This window comes from Zonotrichia albicollis, chromosome 4 (assembly GCF_047830755.1).
Source record: "Zonotrichia albicollis isolate bZonAlb1 chromosome 4, bZonAlb1.hap1, whole genome shotgun sequence".
Taxonomy (NCBI): Eukaryota; Metazoa; Chordata; class Aves; order Passeriformes; family Passerellidae; genus Zonotrichia; species Zonotrichia albicollis.
Window position 1 is genome coordinate 44,746,082 of NC_133822.1, and position 21,236 is coordinate 44,767,317.

The 21,236-nt window shown below is 35.8% G+C and overlaps 1 protein-coding gene across 12 annotated transcripts in view; it reads left to right on the top strand.

The window, feature by feature from the left end:
* The window catches only part of PPFIA2 (PTPRF interacting protein alpha 2), a 287,577-nt gene that overhangs the window by 140,870 nt on the left and 125,471 nt on the right, over positions 1–21,236 (top strand). For 6 of the 12 annotated variants that reach the window (XM_074539659.1, XM_014271727.3, XM_074539658.1 and 3 more), the window contains one exon: positions 7,171–7,233. The exons of the other annotated variants lie outside the window; for them this stretch is intronic. In XM_074539659.1, coding sequence (XP_074395760.1) covers positions 7,171–7,233 — 63 coding nt within the window. The remainder of the gene's footprint in view (positions 1–7,170; positions 7,234–21,236) is intronic. 12 annotated transcript variants of the gene reach the window in all.

Consider the following 21,236-nt stretch of genomic DNA (forward strand, 5'->3'; position numbering starts at 1 on the left):
TCTTTCAGGAGGCAATAAACAAAGAGGCTTCTGGTTCAGGCTCTTCCTCACCTACAGCTTCTTGTTTATTTTGTCTGTAAATGCTTCCACTCATCTCCACTGATACCCTCCACCTTAGATCTGTCTTTCCACGGTGTAGTTTCACTGCCTGCATCTGCCACTGCTCATTTTTCAAATGATGTTAATGTGAAGCTGAACTGATTTCTGACATCTGGCTGTTGCCCAAAACATTATGAACAACCAGGAAAAAGTCCAAAATCTTGTTAATTTGTGCATTATTCTGCTTGGCAGCATCATAATCACACTCAATTCTTGAAACTGTGTGTAAATTCTGAATGTATCATTGCATACTGTATGTTTGTTTGATATTGGGATGCCTCTTGGTATATCAAAAAACTGGGAAGGAGATATTTAAATGCAAGAAAAATACTGTACCTGAAATCTTAGGCTGTTAGGCTTCTATACTCACATGAAAAAGTAAATGAAGCAAAAGCAACAGAGTGCTTGGAAATGTTGCACACGTATCTCGGTTTGTTCATAGAAGAAATATTCTCAGAGCTATACTTGCAAAGTGCCTAGCAAAGCTAGTGCGAATTTATAATATAGATTATTTTAAATAATAATTTCTTTAAGTCAGCAGGATTTTATGTGATAGCCCTGACCTGTTCAGGACCTTAAAAGTGCTGTACAGTGAGAGGGATTGCTTAGAAGCTGATCCAACAGAGTAGCATTAAATCCCCAAGGAATTACCACTATCTATGCCTCCCCCATTCATATCTTCAAGGGCAAGCTGTATTTTTTAAGCAGTATCTTATCTAGAAGGATAAACACTTAAAAGAAGAAATCAAGCTAAGAACAGTTCAACCAAAATGCTTCCAGACTTCAGATATCAATGCATCTGTATGCATATTTTCTCTTGAGGGGACAGACTATGAAAAAATTGTGTTAGCAGTGTTAGCTGTATTTCCTGGGCTTGTAGGATGATGTTATAGTTATAAATGAGGTACCAGTTGCTCCTTTTTGTTTGCTCCTAGTCATACAAATACTTATGTTCTACAGCCCAGGCAGAACAGAATGGTGCCCAGGGGCTGCATTCTGCACTCACCCAAGGGCACATTTCCTTCTCCTTACCCTGCTTCCAGGTGATCAGAGGGCAAACTGGCCCTCTGGAGGAAACTGGATGTGCTGGCACATACCTTCAGGAAAATGAGGGAAATATGCATTACTGCAAAATAAGTGGTTCACTGTCTTGTTTTGTTTTTTGGGGGGTTTTTTTGGTTTTGTTTGTTTGTTTGTTTTTGTTTGGTTTTTTTGTTTGTTTTTTTTTTGTTTTGTTTTGTTTTTTTAAATTTTTTTCCTATGCAGAAATCTGAGGAGTGAAAGAGGAACAGATTTTGAATAGGTGTTACCTGGCCTTTATGGGGCAATCAAAGTTGTATGAGGCTGTAGAGAATTATTTAGGCATGGCTTTGGCTTTGCTGTCTGCTGTAGTCATACAGCAAGAATGAGACTACAGGACACAAAGATTTTAAATTCAAGCAAGTATGATTCACTGTGTTTTGAATGTGTTTCTTAGTTTTGTCTTCAACAAAACTGTAATAGTCCCTGTGATCCTTGTGAGATTTCTCTCTTTCACAAGATCTGTGAGATTTCTGAGACCTGTATAGGCTCCTCAGATGTGCTTGAGTTCCATCTGACCTGGATCTCTCAGCAGGTCTGTTCTCCAAGGACTGTATGCACTGTTTAGCATCAGTCTAAACACATCTTCCTAAACCATACTTGTCTTTTTGCAGGGCAGTGTGTACATGTGTCTGAACTGCTGTCTCTTCCTTCCTCGCAGCCTGGAGAAGAGAGATTAGTGCTCTAGGCTGGGGACAGGTCTGGTAGCTGGTTCATTACAGCAGCAGGATTTCAGGGAGTGCAGGAAAACACTGTAGGTGTCTTTGGTTATGAGTTTATTTTTTTTTTTTATTTTTCTCTTTCACTCCTCACCTCTCCTCCCTTCTTCTTTTCCATGTCCATCATCAATAAAATGAGTTGGAATTGAACCTGGAACATAAATATCAGAGAGTTCATGCTTCATTAGACAGAACAAAGAGTAGTCAGCATGGTTTCCACAGACCTACTTTGAAAACCAATCACTTTAACACTGTCCAGAGTAACCCAAAAAATGTGTCTTGGATTCCAGATTTGTGCAATGTTCTTATAGTTCCATATTTTTACATACAATATAGAATTTCAGAAAGGACATTGATGGAGCATTTTCAAAGAAGGACAATAAAGCTGGCAAAGAATCTGAACCACAAGTCCAATGAGGGAGCTGTAGTTGTTTAGCTTAGCTATTTGAAGAGAGGTTATAGCCAGGTGGGATACAACTCTTCTGCCATGTCTCAAGTGAAAGGATGTGAGGAAATGACCTAAAGTTGCCACTCCTGAGGAGGTCCAGATCAGATATTAGTAGAATTAGAAATTAGCAGAATTCTTTTCACTGAAAGAGTGGTTAGGCATTGGAATGAGTTGCCCAGGAAGGTGGTGGACTCGCTGTCTGGGGAGGCTCTCAAGAAGAGGTGTCTGGCTTTGGCATTTGAGGATATGGCTGAGGGGTGGTTATGGTGGTGACAGGTTGTTGATGGCCAGACTAGATGATCTTGAAGGTGTCTTCTGACGTTGATGATTCTGGGCTTCTGTGAAATGAGCATGTTCTCTGTTTTCTGTACTTGCAATAAAAGTAAAGCCAAAAAACAAATAACAAACTTCTTGTCTGAGAAGACTTTACATGGAGGAAATTCTGACAATTAGGAAGGAAAGGAACGGTAATATTTTTTTCTTTCTTGAATAGGAACAATTCAGAAAGTTTCTTTTTAGAGTCTTTTTATTAAGTAATTTTTTAATGATGCAATGCATGCCTGAATTATTTCTGTGCCTTGGTTAAGCAGAAAGGCTCGATCTCAAGATGTTTTAATGGGTATATGAACTCAGACTCTGCTTCTGTGATCACTGTTCTGAATCTTCATTCATTGTAATAAGCATCTCCTACAAGAATATTGTAGGTATTTTATAGTGTAAATGTAAGGTTTTATTTTAACTGTGGTGATTTTATTGAAATATTTTAAAGGGATTAATCAAAGAATAATTAGAAAGTTCAGTTAGTTTGATACAGGTAAATAAATATTTTTGAATCTTTTTTTCTCTTTAAAATGCTCACTTAATAAGGTATTAGCTTACCTTGTTCTGTCATGTAACAATACTGTGGCAAGACTACTATGCAGACTGCAAGGTCTGTCTTTCTACATTTTAGGTTTTAAGGAATAGATCCTTGCAGGTTTTGCATGTAGATTTCACTGTGCAGTGACAGGAAGTTCCCAGTAGCTCAGAAGTGCTCCCATGGATGAAGTGTGTACAGGTCAACAGAAATACCAGAGAGCTCTGTTTATATAGATTGCTTGTAAGTGGTTTTTGTTACTTCTTTATACTTTTTCTTTGTTTTGGCCTGGAGACTCTCATAGTCAAACATATAATATTTATGCATAGTGTGTGTGCATACATCTGTACAAATATTGCTCAAAGGGAGATTTTTTTTTTTATTTCTGAGAGCAGGATTGTCATAATTTTCTAGTAAGTAGGATTCACCTGTCTGAAATCTTCATCATAGAATAAAAAAAAAAAAAAAAAACAAAAAAAAAAAACTGGGAAAGGTTCTGCCCTGGTTTATTCAATGTTTTAACAAATTAAGTTTTTTCAGTGAGTATCTTTGATTTTTTTCCAGCAGCTTTCCATACCATTTTTTATAAAATCTGACTTTCTTCTATGTTCCCAGTCCTTATTTTGGATGTGGCCTTGAAATTAGAGTTGTACTGCTCATATTATAACTGGGTGCAGGATTTCCTGCTTTACCAGAGCTTTGACTGGGGACTAGCTAAGGAGGTTTGGATTTTTGTGATGTTGGTGCTTAGGAAAATATGTTCTTTTTCATGTGACCTGGATAGCAAGATTGCTTGTAAGTCCAGTGTAAGTAACTAGTTGAAAATGCAGTTGCTTCATGTTTGAAGGTTAGGAATACCAGTGTTGGAATTAATGAATTTTGACCTAATTTTCATAGGTTAATTTAGAGAATTAGGTAAAACTCCATTTAATTTTATTGCTTCCACAGAAACTTGAAATTATAGTCTCATAAATCCTTTGTCACTATTTCCATCTGCTTGTAAAAGGCAGGTCAGTTTGCTGCATATGTGTGCCATGATTTGTGATTATTGTCTCATGTAGTCTTGGGAACTCCAGGAGGTGTAGCTTGGCTGAGTATGACCTAGAAAGAGGGCATTTCATAGGTAATGTATTTTCTGAAAATGTTTTCAGAAGTGCCACAGCCTCAGAAAAGGCTTTTCTATGTGGAAATCCAAAAGAAAGATGAAAAGGAGACTGGAAGCATAGTTTTAAGTCCATCAATAGGATGCAGCTGGAGGATCTCTCCCCCTGCATGTGGTTTACAGCAAATACTAGCCAAAGTGCTCATCCCAATCAAGAATATATGCACGTTCTAGAGATTAATTTTCAGAATTTTCTCTCTTTTAACCCTGTTTTCTCCTCTGCTAAACTTTAATTTTCTCCTCCGTTAAACATTTTCCAAAGGAGAAAGCCCAAACAGTAATAGGAAGTGTCATAAATATTAATACAAACGTGTTGTAGTTACTAGGGTACGAAATACTAAGTTGATGCTATACCATTAAATACATTCCTGAATAGAATAAATATTTCATCAACATGCATGAATGGGAATTGCTGCACTACTTATGCAGCAAATGCAAAACTCTTTCATTGATTATTTTGTACCTGCAATGATTGCCAGTAATATCCTCATGACAATGTGATGCATTTGCCTCAACATACATTGTTTGAAGAAAAACAAATTTAGAATTCATGCACCAATTTTATACTTTTAATGGAGTATTTTTATTTCAATTTTCTTACACTTGACATTTTGGATAGGAAATTACTATGGCTATAAGGAAATAGCCTTACAGTATTGAAGTATCAGGGGTGACTCATTCCAAACTGTGTTGTTTCCCAAGAGTCAAAATACTGGACTTAAACCCCATCAGCTGCTAGAATTGAATTAAACAGAATTAATTTTATACTTTTTGTCACTATGTCTTTTGTGGGTCTTCCTCAGTTTTACAAGGGGAAAGAGTGGGAAAATTATTTACAAGATAATTTGAAAAATTATGATAAAGTTACTCAGAGAATATTGCTGTTAAAAATGAACAGCAAGAATAAATTAGTTAATAGAGCTCAGATGCAGCAGTCAAAAGTATACAGTAGATCTACCTTTTTAAACATAAGTGCAAAATTTTCAGAAAAATCATGTATCAGACATATGGAAATTAAAATGTGAAAAAAATTATTCCAAAAGCATTTGTTTCAACATTTTTAGCAGTTGTGTGTGTTTATATAGATATATATACACATGCAGAGATGTAATTGATGAACCATTGAGCCATGATTAAATAAAGATGCACGAGACTGAATGGGTAAAGTTTATAATGTGTGTGTTTACTTGTGCTGAAATATTGTTTATTTAAAACAGTGCCATGCTGATGTAATATGTATTGTGTTTTCCTTAAAAAATTCTAACAGTGCTGGTATAAATACATCTGACCATGATACACGAATTAACATCAAGTTGCTTTGCATGGAAATTATCTTTTCCAAAGTCGCTCCTCTGTATGAAATTAAATACCTTTTAAGTAAAGAGAATAGCATTATAAAAATGTTTTCAAATATTTAAGGCTGTAAATCTAAAGGGAAAACTGACAGAAACAAATCAAGAACTTGTCAGCATACAGGGAGTTATTCTTAAAATTCAAGATTTTTTTTTATATGACTACATAATTCACCTTTAAAAGACTGAAAGTTTAAAAGTATATCCAGTCTTTAAAACTGTTACAAATAAAAATGTGAGGATCATTGGAAATATGTGATTTGGAGATAGAGGGACATGAAGACCTGCCTGTGGCTGTTGTTAAATATATTGATAATGTGTGCATTTTTGTTTACTGCAAAAGTAAGCTGTAATACCCAGTCAGGTTTAACTTCCTCAAATTATAGTAGTAAATTCATTGTAAAACACATCTTGCTGTAAGTTGTGTTTTCCATATGTTAAAAATACTTGAATCCCAAGTATTTTATGCTGTATTTTTGCCTGCTTTAAATAGCAAGTTTACTCTATTGAGTTAGTAAATAATCACAGAAAAAAAATCCTAGGTCAATATTTACTTTGAGAAATGATTAAGCTCAACTATAATTAGCATGAACATTGTATGTATTGTTACATATGCTCTCAGCAGTGGAAAAAATTATTTAAAAGTTTAGTCTAGAAATGCTGGGTTTTTTATATGCAGAATTTTCAAAAGTGTCTGCTGTTAATTTCTTAAGAAAATTTTGAAATCAGATTAAATACTGCCTGGTCAGATTGCCTACTAGTCAAGGTCTATCTAAAGAAAATTGTTATTTATTGGGCTCTGCAGAAATAAATTAGAAAGAGATAAAAAGGAGGAAAAACAGCTTTCAGTGCTGAAATGCATTCTTCAGGAGCTGAAGGGACTCCCAGATTTTTTAAAGTCAGATAGCTTCTTTCCTGCTATTTTTATACCCTTATGATTGTTTGATGCAAGAAGGAAGTCTGAGCATGAAAAAATTATCAATTTAACAGGTAAATTGTACCTAATAATAATTTAATAGGTTTGTTTATGTTGATGTTTTTCCATAAGACATTTAAATATGGGGGACAAGGTCCTTATTTCTTCAAACCTCACAAACAGGTAAAACTCTTGGTTTGTGTAGAGACCTCAGGCAGAAGTCAGCCATGGAGCTGGGTTTATTTCTCCCTGGGTATTGGGCTGTCCAGTGCTTGAGAGACCATTTCTGTGAACACAGTGCAGAACACCAAAGTGATCTGTCTTCCACTTGCTTGTTCTCAGTACTTCATGAGCCAGGAGATGTAACAATACCTTCAATTTCATTATGTGAATTTCAGTTGAGCCGCATCAGTGTTCTCTTGGATAAATTTGTTTGAATGATCACGTTCATCTGTCAGTATGGTGTAATTTAAATAAACTGTAGTGCTGTACAAAATTCTGTTCCATTCAGCAGAATCTCTGTTGCCCCCTTTTGCAGATGACGGTTGCTGCTGGTACGAGCATTGAGAATAACATTCAAAGGACCATATCCTGCCCTAATGTATGTTCAAAATATCTTGGTTTTTTGCATAATTTAAATGTGAAGCCTCCTTATGTGAATTTGATATTTTGTTGCCCATATTTTTGTGCATTTCGAGGTTACTTCACATTATGTATTTTGGGGTCAATGAATATTGTACTACAAGTGAGGTCTCAGCCTATCAAAATTCCCAATTTGCTGTAATTTCTTTCTATATGGTTTGATGGTGCAGCTAAATAAAGATGATGATAATATATTCATAGTACCTTCTGCATTTACCTTGCTTCCCAGCCAGCTCAATGCTCCTGTCAGTTGAAATCAGTAGAACAGCAATAGACAAAATGAGGAAAGCAATGAGAGGCTATATTTATTCTACTTAACCTTGTCCTAAATTGCATTTTGGTATGAAGATGTGTAATAATAAATGTGGAAGGAAGGTAATTTCATTTTCATTACTTAGGCAAATGTATACTATGACTTAAAATAGAAGGAGGGAGGAGTTACTGCTTATGAATGGTAGAATTAGTGATATATCTGGTTAAGAAAAGGAGCAAGTTATTCACTTGTAGTATAATAAGTCATTTGTCTTTTTAGACCAAAACTATTCAGATAATGGAAATTCATTGGGACAAAGTTGAACTCTTATACATTAATGGGGAAACATTAATGAAAATTGGGATGAACTCTTGAGAAAAGACTGTGGCTCTGACTTTTATAGAAGCTATTTTTTATTATGTAATGTGTTTACTAATTTATTTTTCAACTAAAGATTCTCATATTTATAGGGGAACTGGCAGATGGAATTCTGAATAAACACTTGCATCCCGTTAAATTCTTTGAAGATATAGCAAATAATCAAAGAACAAGCACAATCTAGTTAAAGTAACTAATATATAAAAGAGAATATGCTGTGATTTAGTATTGGTAAGTGAATTTGTCCTCCCTGTCTGGGAAAATAATCTCAAACCAGTCTTTTTTCTGGCAAGCTTATGCTTTTAAGGGAACAAAGAAAAAATCTTTACACTGCATTCTTAGAAGATACTGCATCTGGCCATCTGAATCATTGTGGATTTCTGCATACATTTGTGAAATAGATCAATATTATAAATTCTTGGCTATATTTTTGCACTGTTTGATTCCATTTTTGTACTTGCTTCTGTGCAAAGGAAAAACTCTTCCTCATTACATAGTGTATGATTAATCTCCAATCTCTTCTGGATTTTCAACATGAATTTTAACTTCTCCAGTGCAATTTTAGTATCCCAGTTTGTAAATGGTATAATTTGTAATGGAAGCTAGTGATCTAGACAGCCAATAGCTAGTAATATAAAAAGACAATAATATGGCAGAAATTATGAGCATGGAAAAATGCACTATTTCCAATTTAGTTATAGAAGTCCATGCTATTACTTCAAAATGGTTTGTGATCTTTTAATTTTCTTTGAGCAGCCTGCTCTAGAGGAAGGTGCCTGTGGCAGGGGGTTGGCACTAGATGATCTTTAAGGTCCTTTCCAACCCCAAATATTTTATTATTCTATGATTTTTGAATTTTTAATTAATGAAGAGCAAAATTTCTGTTAGTTAGGAAAGAATCCTGTTTAGAGATTGAACATAATACCTATCAACATCTAACTTGAGCAGGAGCAAAAAGTGGAAATCTGCACTCAGCCTTTCACTCAGCATCTTGCAGGGAGGACAGGAAGGCAAGTCAGTTCTAATTTACAGATAGAAAATTAAATAATTTCTTTTATTCCATTAAATGCTGATCCTCCAGTTACCTGTGTGAACCATAGTTTTAATGGTGGGCATTAAGATTGTCAAATCTGCAGGTGAAATTGTTTGAATGAATGGTCAATTTTCAATTACTGGGCTACATTATTGTGAAATGTTTCATGTAATTACTGTGAATAGCACAACTTTGTATTTCTGTCTATTATAAAAGGGATAACTACAGAGCATAGCCTCAAAACGATAAAATTTTCAGTCAGTATATGTTGCACTGGGTCAACCTTTTAATTACATGGCATTAATAATAAGTTTTAATTAATTATAAACCTCAGTTACTTAGTCAGAAAGGCACAATACAGTTGGTTTGGCTTTTCTGGCTCCTAATCTCAGACCCAAAATATATTTCTAGAACTACTCACATAGAAGCACTGTTTGAAATGCTAAAACCATAAATGGAAACACACTGCAAGGCTTGCAATAAAGCTAAAGCTCAGGGAGAACCTGCAGTATATTCAAAATTGAGAATTACACTATTATGGTGGTTTTCAAGGTACAACTTTGTGGACAGGTTCCCATATATTACGAGTTCTAATCTGTGTGCTGTTGCTCTGTGAAGCTTACACCGTCATAATTATAGACTTCAATTTACCTTTATTCCCACATGAACTGTCTGGTTTGTATTTTTCATTATTATCCACTGTTCATGCAGCAGATGCTGAGGAAAGAAATGAATATTATATACAATTAGAAAATTCTTTTCAGATTATTCTCTTCTCTATTGTTTAGTAGGACATTAACTGCTAGGGTTGCTGTCTTTCATGCAAGATATCCCAAATCATTATTTTATCTGTCTGTCTATCTGTGGTTTTGAATAGATTGGCCTTTGAACAACCACTCCAATTGTTGTATAGTTCATAAGCACCATTGCTTGATAAGAATATCAGCAGATATAAGCCTAAAGTACACATACATTATAAAATGGCTGGATGAATATTAATGATGGATGTAGAGTCACTTAGGACAGTCTGTCATACTGAGATATCTCAGTGCCATTGCATGATGACAGGAAGCAGTGCACAGACAAAGACAGGACACTTTGTGTGCAGACCCAGTTGCTGTGGCTGCCTGACCCTGAGCTTCTGCAAAATTGCAGCACTAATGCTCCTTTTCTTTACAGCTCTTTAAGGTCCACAGTGAAAATGTAAACAGCAAAATACAAAACAATATGGTGACAGATATTAAGCATGCTGTGTCTCTTTATTCAGAACAGAACTTTAATCTGTGTTTTTGTAAAACAAAATTGAGCTATATAGTAAATGAAGACATGCTTTGCTGTATATAATTGGAAAGAAAATGATTGAATTTTAATCAAGTGCAAACACAGTGCATCTTGTTCTTGAACCATCCACTGTAACACTCCTCTTTCATGGAAAAGCCACTTTTGTTTTGTCTGAACAAGATGCAAACCTTCAGAAATTCTTTGAGCTAGTCAGAAGATTCAGAGTGTAAGTACTCTGAAATGCTGTCTCTTTTGAATTCCAGTATATGTGATTCAGACTGGGATTTTTGGGTAGACACTTTTATCCATTACAAAGCTTAATGTGCTTAAATTTCTAACATCAATTTTTAAATTTTATTTTATGGCTTTAGCCAACATGTAGAGCATATCTATAGACATTTTATACAGAAGCTCTGTAGGAAAACAGCAATTTGTTTATATTTTTTCAAATTCAGCAGTTATGCAGCATCTTATAAAATTGCTGGTTTTCATCCATCAGCAATCTTAGTTCTTTCACTATTTCAAAAGGGTTTTTGAGAGGGTTGCAGTAAGAAGGGGGCTGAGGGTGAAAGTGTTGGTAATATATAGATGCCTTAAAATATCAGCATATTTTTTTTCCTCCTATACAAAAATAAAACTCTACTTCCAAGGTTTTTTTAATCAAGGATTAAACCCTGGGGTTTTTTCCATAAGTTTGTTCATTTGAATAAGCTGAGCATGTATTTTCTTTAAATTGAAGCCAAATGCCTTTATTCTGAAGCAGAAATGGGTTTTTTCCTATGTTGGGAACATTTCTGAGATCAAGAGGAAAAGGTACTCCAGAACTGCTACAGATAGGAAGAAAAGAAGTCAGAAGCCAAAATATAATTACAGGCCTCCAAATTTTCTCAGATTGTTATGAAAGCACCCTGAGCTTTCAGCTCATTTTCCAGCTTTATAGAAATCAGGGATTTACCCATGACCTACCACTTGAAGCTAGAAACCCATTTTATGTGATTACCTGACACTTTCAAGCCTCAGACCCTCTTGACACATAGGTGTCTTAGTTTTGTCCATGGAAGGAAAAAAAAATTGCAGGGAGATTTCTTTTCTCGAGTTTTTCCACAAACTCCATAGTTTAAAGTCTTCAGGAGTTACTTCATTCACAGATAAACTTGCAAGAAGAGAAGCAGTTCTGATTTCTTCTCAGTGACAGTGATTGTGCAGCTCTTTATTTTCAGCATGGCACTAATCTTTGGCCCTCACCTCCTCTCACTTCCCTGCCACAGGGCCAGCAAATCTGACTGTGCAGCCAAGCATTTCTGCTTCTGCTTCAGATCTCGTGACAGGCAACCAACTGGCACGTCTGCTGCTGGCCCAGCTGTGCCAAGTGTGTTAAATCAGGGCCTAGAAAGAGACAGCAGCAATGCTTTTCAGCTGGGGAGATGTATTGCTGGCAAGTGTGTGCCTTGGCAACAGTGGGGTGTCCTCATCCTCAAGTATGTGGCAGCACCCTCCTGGTAAATGCTCTGACATGCACAGCTTCGTGTCCTGGCATTGCTTTGCAAGCATTCCAGCACTTTCCCATGGCGCTCGGCCTGACTCAGGGTGAGTGCATTGATTTGAGGGATTGAAAAGTGCAAAATGGAAATCAGGAATTCAGAATTGTAGCAGGATTTGCAGGAAACAATTCTCAGATGATGTCTGAGTTATTCCACACCACAGGCTGTAGCTCCTTAGAGCCACAGAAGGAAAATCTAGATTTGGAAAGAACTATGCTTTGGGGAGAAGAACAGGTTTTCATTGGTTTCGTAACATTTTTCCTTTTGATTCTTACTGAGAAAAATCTTAGCCCTATCACCAGAAAACAGGTGGGAAAAAATCTTTTCATGGCAGATATCTAATGCACAGGAAATAATTTTCTAGATAACAATAATGCTTCTAGATACTTTTCTTTACTACTCTCCTGTACTTTGCATTTGTCTTGCAGAAGAGGGATACAGAAGAGGTATCAGCTGTTAATGGCAGGGAAACTACTCATTTGGCAAAAGGCAGTTGGCAGATGACTTTGAAAGAATAAAACAATGCCATCCATATCAGGATGTGTGAAAAATAAATCAGCTCAGATTGGGATTATTTCTGTACTTAGCAATACCCAATGTTCATGGTGTACAGCTTTTGCTTAGTGGAGCTGGGAACTTTTCTTGCTGCTGTGATGCTGTTGCTGGAACCAAGGGGAGGCAGAGGAGGAAGGTCTCCTAGGGAAAACGTTCCTGGACCAGAAAAACCAAATAATTGAATTGAAAAGGGCAGTCATGGACAGGAAGGGGGAAAATAATTATGATTTATCAAGCATGGAGTGTGGAAGTGGATGGGGGATCAAGGACATCAGTGGGAACAGGGGCTGGTGGCTGTGGGGGATGAAGAGATCTGAGATGAAGGAGAAAGTAAGTGAAGGAAGTTTCAATGGCACAGTTCTCCTAACTGAAAAGGCAGACATTTTCATGTAAATGTGAAGTTTTATTGGAAAGATGTCTCAGAGAGTCCTAAAGTGGGAGAGAGGTGCCCCCTCCTGAAGTATCTTGAGTTCCAGCAGTGGAAACCCTGAATGATGTTAAAACAGGTGACAATTGTCATGTGGTCTGGACATCTCTGCTGCTAGTTCACTGTTCAGCCCAGATTTGATGCTGTGTATCAGGTGTATTGTGACAGTGTTCACAGGGGTTCTAGGGTGAGGGAAGAGACGAGGATCTGACTCCGTGATTCAGAAGGCTTGATTTATTATTTTATTATATGTATTACATTAAAACGATACTAAAAGAATAGAAGAAAATGTTTCATCAGAACGCTAGCTAAAAATAGAATAGGAAGGAATGATAACAAAGGCTTCTGTCTTGGACAGAGAGTCCAAGCCAGCTGACTGTGATTGGCCATTAACTAGAAGCAACTCTATGAGACCAATCAAAGATCCACCTGTTGCACTCCACAGCCGCAGATAACCATTGTTTACATTTGGTTCCTGAGGCCTCTCAGCTTCTCAGGAGGAAAAATCTTAAGGAAAGGATTTTTCATAAAAGATATGAAAAAAGATATGCTGTGACAGCATATCTAACATATTGATGAGAAAATGATTCATTCCACTTCGGGAATTTATAGAAGTTGTATTATCAAATATACTTGTGAATGCCTTAGACTTATAGATTAGTTCCAAGTCAGTGAAATAATGCCACACCAAGCTATATGTTCCATTTAATTAAGTATTTTAAGGGAAAGGCCCTAACTGCTAGTTCAATCACTCAACTTGGTAAGAGCTCAGCTTCTAGACAACAGTAATCCTGCTACTGGCACTTAAATAACACTCTTACACTCTTCCAGTATAACCCTTTTACTGTAATTATATATGGCAATATATTACATTTTGAGTGGTGAGATGGAAACTTTGTTGTAATTGTTTTCCCAGCCAATAGTTCTGGTTTATTAAATTGCTAATAGTTGTCCTCTACAAGGAGAAACAAACATGCCCCGAGAAAAAAAAGGAATTATTTCAAAGGTCAGTATTACTTAAGCACTTGTTTCATGCTTAGAGCAGACTGGAGTTAGAAGTAATTGGAAAGTGTACTGATATTGCAAGTGACACACCAGAGGAAAAAGCTTGCACCAAAAATTGTGTCCTGAGGTTTCCTTGGTGCCTCAAGGAAGCGACTGGCTTGAAAATGCACAAATTCTTCATACAATAACAATGGAATATAGTATTAAGGCAAGGATTAAACTTGATTTCAGTTTCCCAAAGGAAATGCCCAGGAAAAATCTATACCATGAGAACTCTTGACAGTCTATCTAAAATACAACATATTTATTTTCTTGAGCATTAATTACAGCTCCTTAAAAGAAATTTAGAGAAACTCTCCTTCCAATGGTACATTTATGTTCTCATGCTGCTGCAATGTGAAGTAGTTTATGTTTGCAAAAAAGCCAGAAATAGCAGTATGATCCTTCTGTAGATTTTGAATTTCCCCTGACCTTTGAATTGCACCATTGTTATTTCATTCATATGTAGTAAGCCTAGTAAAAGTCACCTAGGTAATAAAATGAATTTTGCAACTTTCTTATTTTCTGATGAAATTATAGATACTTTTTAAACAAAGTAAAGAAAACAAGCCCAAAATGAAAAAAGAAGAAAAAACTGAAAACAAAAAAGTTCCCAAAAAAATCTTCAAGAAAGTTTATCATCCATCAGTTATTTTTGTCTGATCTTTCTTATAGCTAATCATTCTATATCAAAAACATTTTTATATAGATAGCTCTATTCCCCAGATTACATGTTTTAGACACCAAACAATATCAAATTTCTAGCATGAACTGGCTTTTTATTTCACTATTCTCTCTTGTATTTTATGTAGGAAAAATAATAATTATAGAGTAAGAGAGAAATGTGAAGAGACAAATTATTTGAAAAAAGATATTTAATAGTGAAACAAAAAAGAAAAGAAACACATTTTGGGGCAAGCAAGCAGAAAGAAAGCTAGTGAAGATGCTTCTTTCAAGGGATACTGTGATCTGCTAAACTTTCTTTCTCGTTAATAGATTATTCCTGGGACAAAGAAGACATTTTACTAGAATAACTTCTTAATTTTGATCCATATTCAGCTATTTCTTGGCTTTATTATTTTTGCAATTGGACATTCAAATAGAAAATCCTTTTCAGATCTTAGTTTTAAAAACTTCTTAGCATTAGTCTTCCTCTGCCTAAATTTTTGGTTTCCAAGTAGTATTAATATAATTCTGTAAATTGGATAGTAAGAAATCATAAGAAATTTTACATAAAGTAATTAGTGTCTTCATTTTTAAATACTAATTTGAAAAATATCTTTGAAGCAATAGCCTTGTTTAATTTCTTTTGTCCTCTCCATGACCACATTCTCCAGCTGAGGATCACAACCAATTTTTAAATTTTGCCATGGTTTATGGATTCAGCTAATACTGCACTTGAGGAGTAGATAGATCAATTTTGAAGAATTGAATCAGTTAAGATATGGATGTCAGCTCAGATTTAGATGCAGAACATGTGCTGGGAGGCTGGTTTTCTCTCCTAAGTCCTTGATATCTTCTTGTCATGAGATCATTCTGTGCCTCCCCTTGAAGGGCATGATCCCTGCTAGGGAGAGGGGGAAGGGAAGCAAAAATGTGACAAGATTATAAGCACAGAAGCATAACTGTTTTCACTTTGCAAAATTATCAAAGAAATAAAAATAGCTTGTGCACATCACCAAAAATTCTTACTGGGTTTTGAAAGAGAGAGAAGTAGCTCTAAAATGGTCTAATATTTCTGGTGAATTATGTAAGCATTTGAGTATTGATTTCAATATATTTTGCTCATTTTCATCAGATGAAAATTTGGCCCTGATCTCTTTGACCCACTATTTTGATAGAGAAAAATAATTAGAAAATTAATTAAATGTTATTAGCCTAAACTTACACTGGTCTAATTCTTCTTGCAGTCATGCAAAAGGAGTTTTGCATTTATTATTTAGTTTCAGAAGGATTTTTTTTCTCGAAAATATCATTACCAAAGCTTTATTAGGAACTGTAATCTTTGAAATCATTTTCCTCTTAAAATTTCATCCTCCAATTTCATAATACATTTTGATTTGTTCCATAAACAGTGACTTTGATATGTCTCTTAGAGCAGATCATGATAGATAGAGAACTAACTACTTCAACTCAATTGATTTCAAAATATTGGGTAAACATCAGTATTCATTTTGGAAAAGAATCAATTTTGATTGATAGCTATATTTCAGAAGATGCAGTTTTTCAATATGTATTTTTTTCAGTTAGACCCAGTTAATCTATATGTGAATTACCTGCCTGGCTGTTTAAAAGAACAAGAGTTTGTCATAAATAACATGGGCTGTAGCTGGAAAGTCTGTCACGAGTTTGGGCGCTCACCTGGTAATCTTTCCTCATTTTTCTTTTTTCACACATTTAGATCTGTTTTGACTCAGAACACAAATCCAAATGGAGCTGATAAAAGCAGGATGAAGGCTAACATTAGAATTAAGAGGTCAGAATCTCTTTAGAATTTCTGAATAGAGATTTAAATGTGATCTCTGTGACATGTTCTGTCAGTCTGGTCTCATGACCTCTAAGAGTAGTGTAGCATTCCTCTGAATTTTCCTGCTCTGACATCCCTTCGAGGACCACACCAAGCTGTTACAATGGTAGAGTTGGAAGATCTCATTTAACTCCAACTCCAGGACCAGCTGTCCAGGGGACATACATCTAGGGACGGTTTCATCATTCAATAGATTTAGTTACTTCTGCAAAGAAAATATACCTTAAAGTGATAGTTCCTTTCAGGAACTATCTTGAGGCATAATTCCTTTTTAGTAACTATGGATGTGTGAACTGTATTTGTATTTTTCACCTAGTCCAAAATATTCCAAAGGTATCCCTGAAGGCATGTGATTCTCTCCTTTTCATGGCCTCGCCTTGAAATATTCTATTCCCACATGACAAATATTGTGATATTTTTTGTGGTTATTCTTTTATTAGAATGTCTGAGGAACTGAAAAGGTTTATACAGAGTTCTGTGGAAAATTATTTTTTTATGAAGAACTGGCCTCTAGCAAACCGTGCTTTCATTCTTTACTCTAGAGAGGAAGCTAAGGATGAGGTCTTGTTTGTACTATCCCTGCTACAGCTCGTGTTACCATGCACCCTCCAGCTGTAAACAGAGCAGATGGAGTGTTCTGGTTGTATAAATGAACTTATTTGGCCTGAACAGAAGCATTTGCCCAAGATCAGGACAAGGAAGGCAAAGTAAGGGTCAATGCTGTGGCAAAAAACTTGGGAATTCCTAGCACAGTGAGGGAGCCAGGGACTAGAAGGCCCTGCAGGAATTATTGAGTCTCAAATATCAACCAGATGATACAACAGCCATCTGCAGAGTAGTTTTTTGATTCTACCACTTGTATGAACAGCTCCTACTGCAACTTGGGAATTACAGTCTGTTGCTGCTTGAATATTTTAGTTTTATTCCCATTGGTTTCAGTTACTGTTAATATCTCTGCCATTATTTTGTTTGCTTGCTTTCCTGCTTGCAGCTCAATGCACTTTTAAGAGCTGCTTCATTTTGCTGGAAACAAGACCTTACTGCTACTCAGAAGAAGGAGGAATGCATTTTCTGTGTTTATAGTCACAATGTTATTTTGACATAAAGGTGAGCATGGCCCATGTTGATGGTCCAAAACTCTGTAAAGGAGGTGGCAGCAATCAAAGCACCGAAGGAGAGCGCACACACCACGGAATACAGACCCAGCAAACTAGATTGCCTGTATGAAAGTGTAGCATGCATCTCTCCACAGGGATTGCTGTTTGTTTGTCAACCCAGGTGGCTGTGATGTCTGTCTTTTCCCATTCCAGTTGATTGACCAGGAAAATTGATTATGCATTATGTAGCTGAAGCCAATTATCTGTCGTGTTGTCTCTGCCTTGTCCCTCTCAATTTACTGCTTCCTTTTTTTATACTTAGTTTGTAACTTCCTTTGGAAAGAAGGCATATCTTTTTGTGCTTTCACACAGTAGGATAAAATAGGCCTTGAGGTAGGGTTTCAGTTGCAAATTTATAAAAATTACTTAATACAAAATTATGTTTTTCTTTGCATGAAGTATTATAGCATAAGAACTGAAGGGAAATTTTTTATTATTTTCACTTGGATCAGCCAAAGACAATATTCAGTACATTTGACCTCAATGAGAAAGCATTTCCAAGTATTGTACTGCTGATGGCAAAACTTTTCAAAGTTCTTTAGGCATGTGATGATATATTATGGTTTATTATTACTATTTTAAAACTACATGAAAGTATCAACTTTCTGTGTCAAGTTTTGATAGTTTAGTTTTTCCCCTTCAAAAGAGGTTTACTAGTGGACTTCTAGACCTGACTGACTTTTGAAAGAGACGTCTGAAATCATTACACTGGGCAATTCTGGTTGCTGGAAGGGAATGCACAGGTTGAATTCAGCTTAAACCTGTTGCTCTCTTCGAAGTCCCTTTGGCTATTTGCTCAGTATTTATAATTATTGGGTTGAGCCATAAATACAGCTCCCCCATGGTGATCTGTCTGGCTCAGGAAAATAAGGTTTTCTGTTATTTTAGAGAAGTCCATGTACACAGTGAGGTGACCCTCAACTGACACAGCCGTTTATCTGCAATAAAGGCCACCCACTGGTCCTCTTGGTGTTGAGGTAAATTCCTATGATAGCTGTGGCTACTTGCAGAATTCTTTTTTAAGCCTCATGTGTTTATCATCCTTGTCTGTCTTGTCTAGCTTCATTTCATGGTAGAGGTTCAGTGAGTAATCACACAGAATCAGCAATATTGCAAATTACAACAAATATTCTTGGAAGAACAAAAAAACAGCAATTTGTGTGTGCATTTCTCCCTTTTTCCTTAATAAGTCCAGTTAACCACATGCAGATAATAAAGGTGAATTTTCTAAAATTCATGGTTTTGGTCAAGCCTTCTGAAATACAGAAGTCCTAATAAGAAAATGTCATCAGTAGATAAAACAAAAATTATGATACTGCACAGAGTAAGGGTGAAGAAGGCATCAGTCATATGGATGATTCTGTCCATTACCTCATTATCTCTCTGATAACCAAAACAAAGATTTGTTTTTTAGATGTTTTACAAAGATATCCATGAAATACTATTCACTTTTTACAGAGGTCAACAGAGAATAATTTAAAAGAAATTTTATTAATTTTTTAGTTAAAAATTAGGATATATCTAATTTCCTAGGCATAACATTATTTGAGGGTGTAGTGAATGGTGCATGCACATATATTCATACAGTTTTACATAAGCTATGCAATAAAAGACAAAATTTTTTTTAAATCTCCACATGATTTGTAGAAAAAATTAAAATCAAGTTGATTAGTACCCTGAGGCAAAAGAGAAAAGAAATCTTTATGCAAAGCTCAACATGATCTGAGGGCAAGAATGTTTTCAAGTATTTTATTTTTATGGTTATGGGCTTGCTTGTCTGTGTATCTCAAGTGCAAAGATGGATAGTTTCTTTATGCCCTCTGTTTTTGCAAAATTTCCTCATTCTCTTCTCATGCCTGATGAAGTGGGGTTTTTTGAGCTGAGAAAGAGCTTTGATATGATTGCAATGCTGTGGGATTTGGTTTATTTAGAGTTTGGGGAGTGGAGGGGGTTGGGGTTTTTTCCATAAAGGTCTAAGGGGGTAATGAACATCGAAATGCTGTCACTGCATTTTAATTATTTTAGTCTTTTTTTTTTTTTGCTTTTCTTTCTTTTTTTTTTTTTCCCACAGAATGCAGCTGAAAAATAACTCCAAAATGTAAAGAATTTAAGTACATAGAATACATTTCTTTCTTAGTGCATAAGACATATATATTTCACTTTAAATAAAAATTACTTTCTCATAACATTGCTAATAAAATTTTAGATAATAAAGGCTGGAAATGGAAATTTTAGCCAAGACACAGCTTTACAGAATATTGAAAACCAATTGATTCAAAAAAAGATGAGAAGGAAAAGAGGTGCTGCAAGGTGTTATCTCCAGTTCTGTAATATGAACTGATTTTCTTGCATGCCAGTAGTACTGAAATAGATGACTACCTATATAAATATCTTTAGGACTTTTAGTAATGTGATGGTTACATGCTAAATATAGGCAGAAAGCATTTTGGCACACCAAGTCAGATTTCCAGTTCACCAAGCAGGTCGAGACACCACAGAGGGCTCTGCCCAAGTTTACTGAAGCATTCATTACCTTTCCAAACTGGTTTGGCACCCAGGGAGGGATGTTTCGTGCCAGATTACCCACAGACGGTTTAGAGACGAGCTGTGAGAGAGCTGTGGTGTGTGTGAGAGAGCTGAAGCTGGGCTGAGTTGTGGGTGCATGGCTACAACTGAAGACAGTGTTTTGTGGGATGTAGCCATCAGATGGAAACAAGACACTCTGGAGTCTTCTCCAGAGACCACTTTGTTTCTTATTCCCAGGATTCTTTCATTTCTCCTTGCAATAGCCCTTGTCAAGCAATATAAATTTACAAATACTGAGCTAGGTGCCTGAAACAGATATAGCCCACATAATTTGGCTGTATGCTAAATACTTTCTAGACAATTATCTTCTTGTGATGACACAGATTTTAGGGCTTCAGACTGAGAGGATTATGTCTCTAAATCCAAGTTTGTGAAGTATAACATGATTGACGTAATTAGCTGTTTTCTTCACTACACTTGACTAAGTCCCAGTAGTTGTTTTCTCACCAGTGGGAAAGCACATACATTCCCTAGAGAATGAAGAACTGGTGAGGTATCATTTTCTGCAGGATTTATGTGACTATTATAGTTTAAGTTTAGCTTTTTATGAGATTTAGACATATCTGCTGGGAGTATTTAATAGTCTGTATGTGTGCATTTGTGATTGTGCACAATTTCACTAACATATTACCTTAGAAAGATAATTTTTATTTTCTATCTCCTTCATATGACTCCATTGTATTTTGTGGTGGTAGCTGTAATCCTAAATAGAGCTCTTCTGAGCAGAAGAGCTCAAAGTTGTCACATATACTCTGTCCTGAGCATTATCATGTTTATTGTTATTGTCTTGTTTATTTAGTTATCAGTAGACACGATGTAGTGAAAAAGGGACAGATGTAACATTGAATTGGTGGTAATGTGGTAGGATAATGAACTTCAAACAGAAACAGGAGCTCTGCAGCACCTCAAAGGCAACTAGAGTTGTTTGAAGTGTAACTTTTGTTTACAGCGCTAGACCTGGATCAGCAAATATAATTTAGTTTTGAAAGTGATAGTCACACTTCAAACAAGCCCAACTGTTTCTGAAGTATGTGTGCGAAGACTAGGTAGCTCTTGTAGTGAATATTTTAAATAGAACTTTTAAAAATTAATAAATTTCTGTGTTTGTCAATTTCTGATTTTTCCTTTTTCTGGAGAAACATGGATAGTGTTAGGTGGAATCATCTAAATTATATGAAAA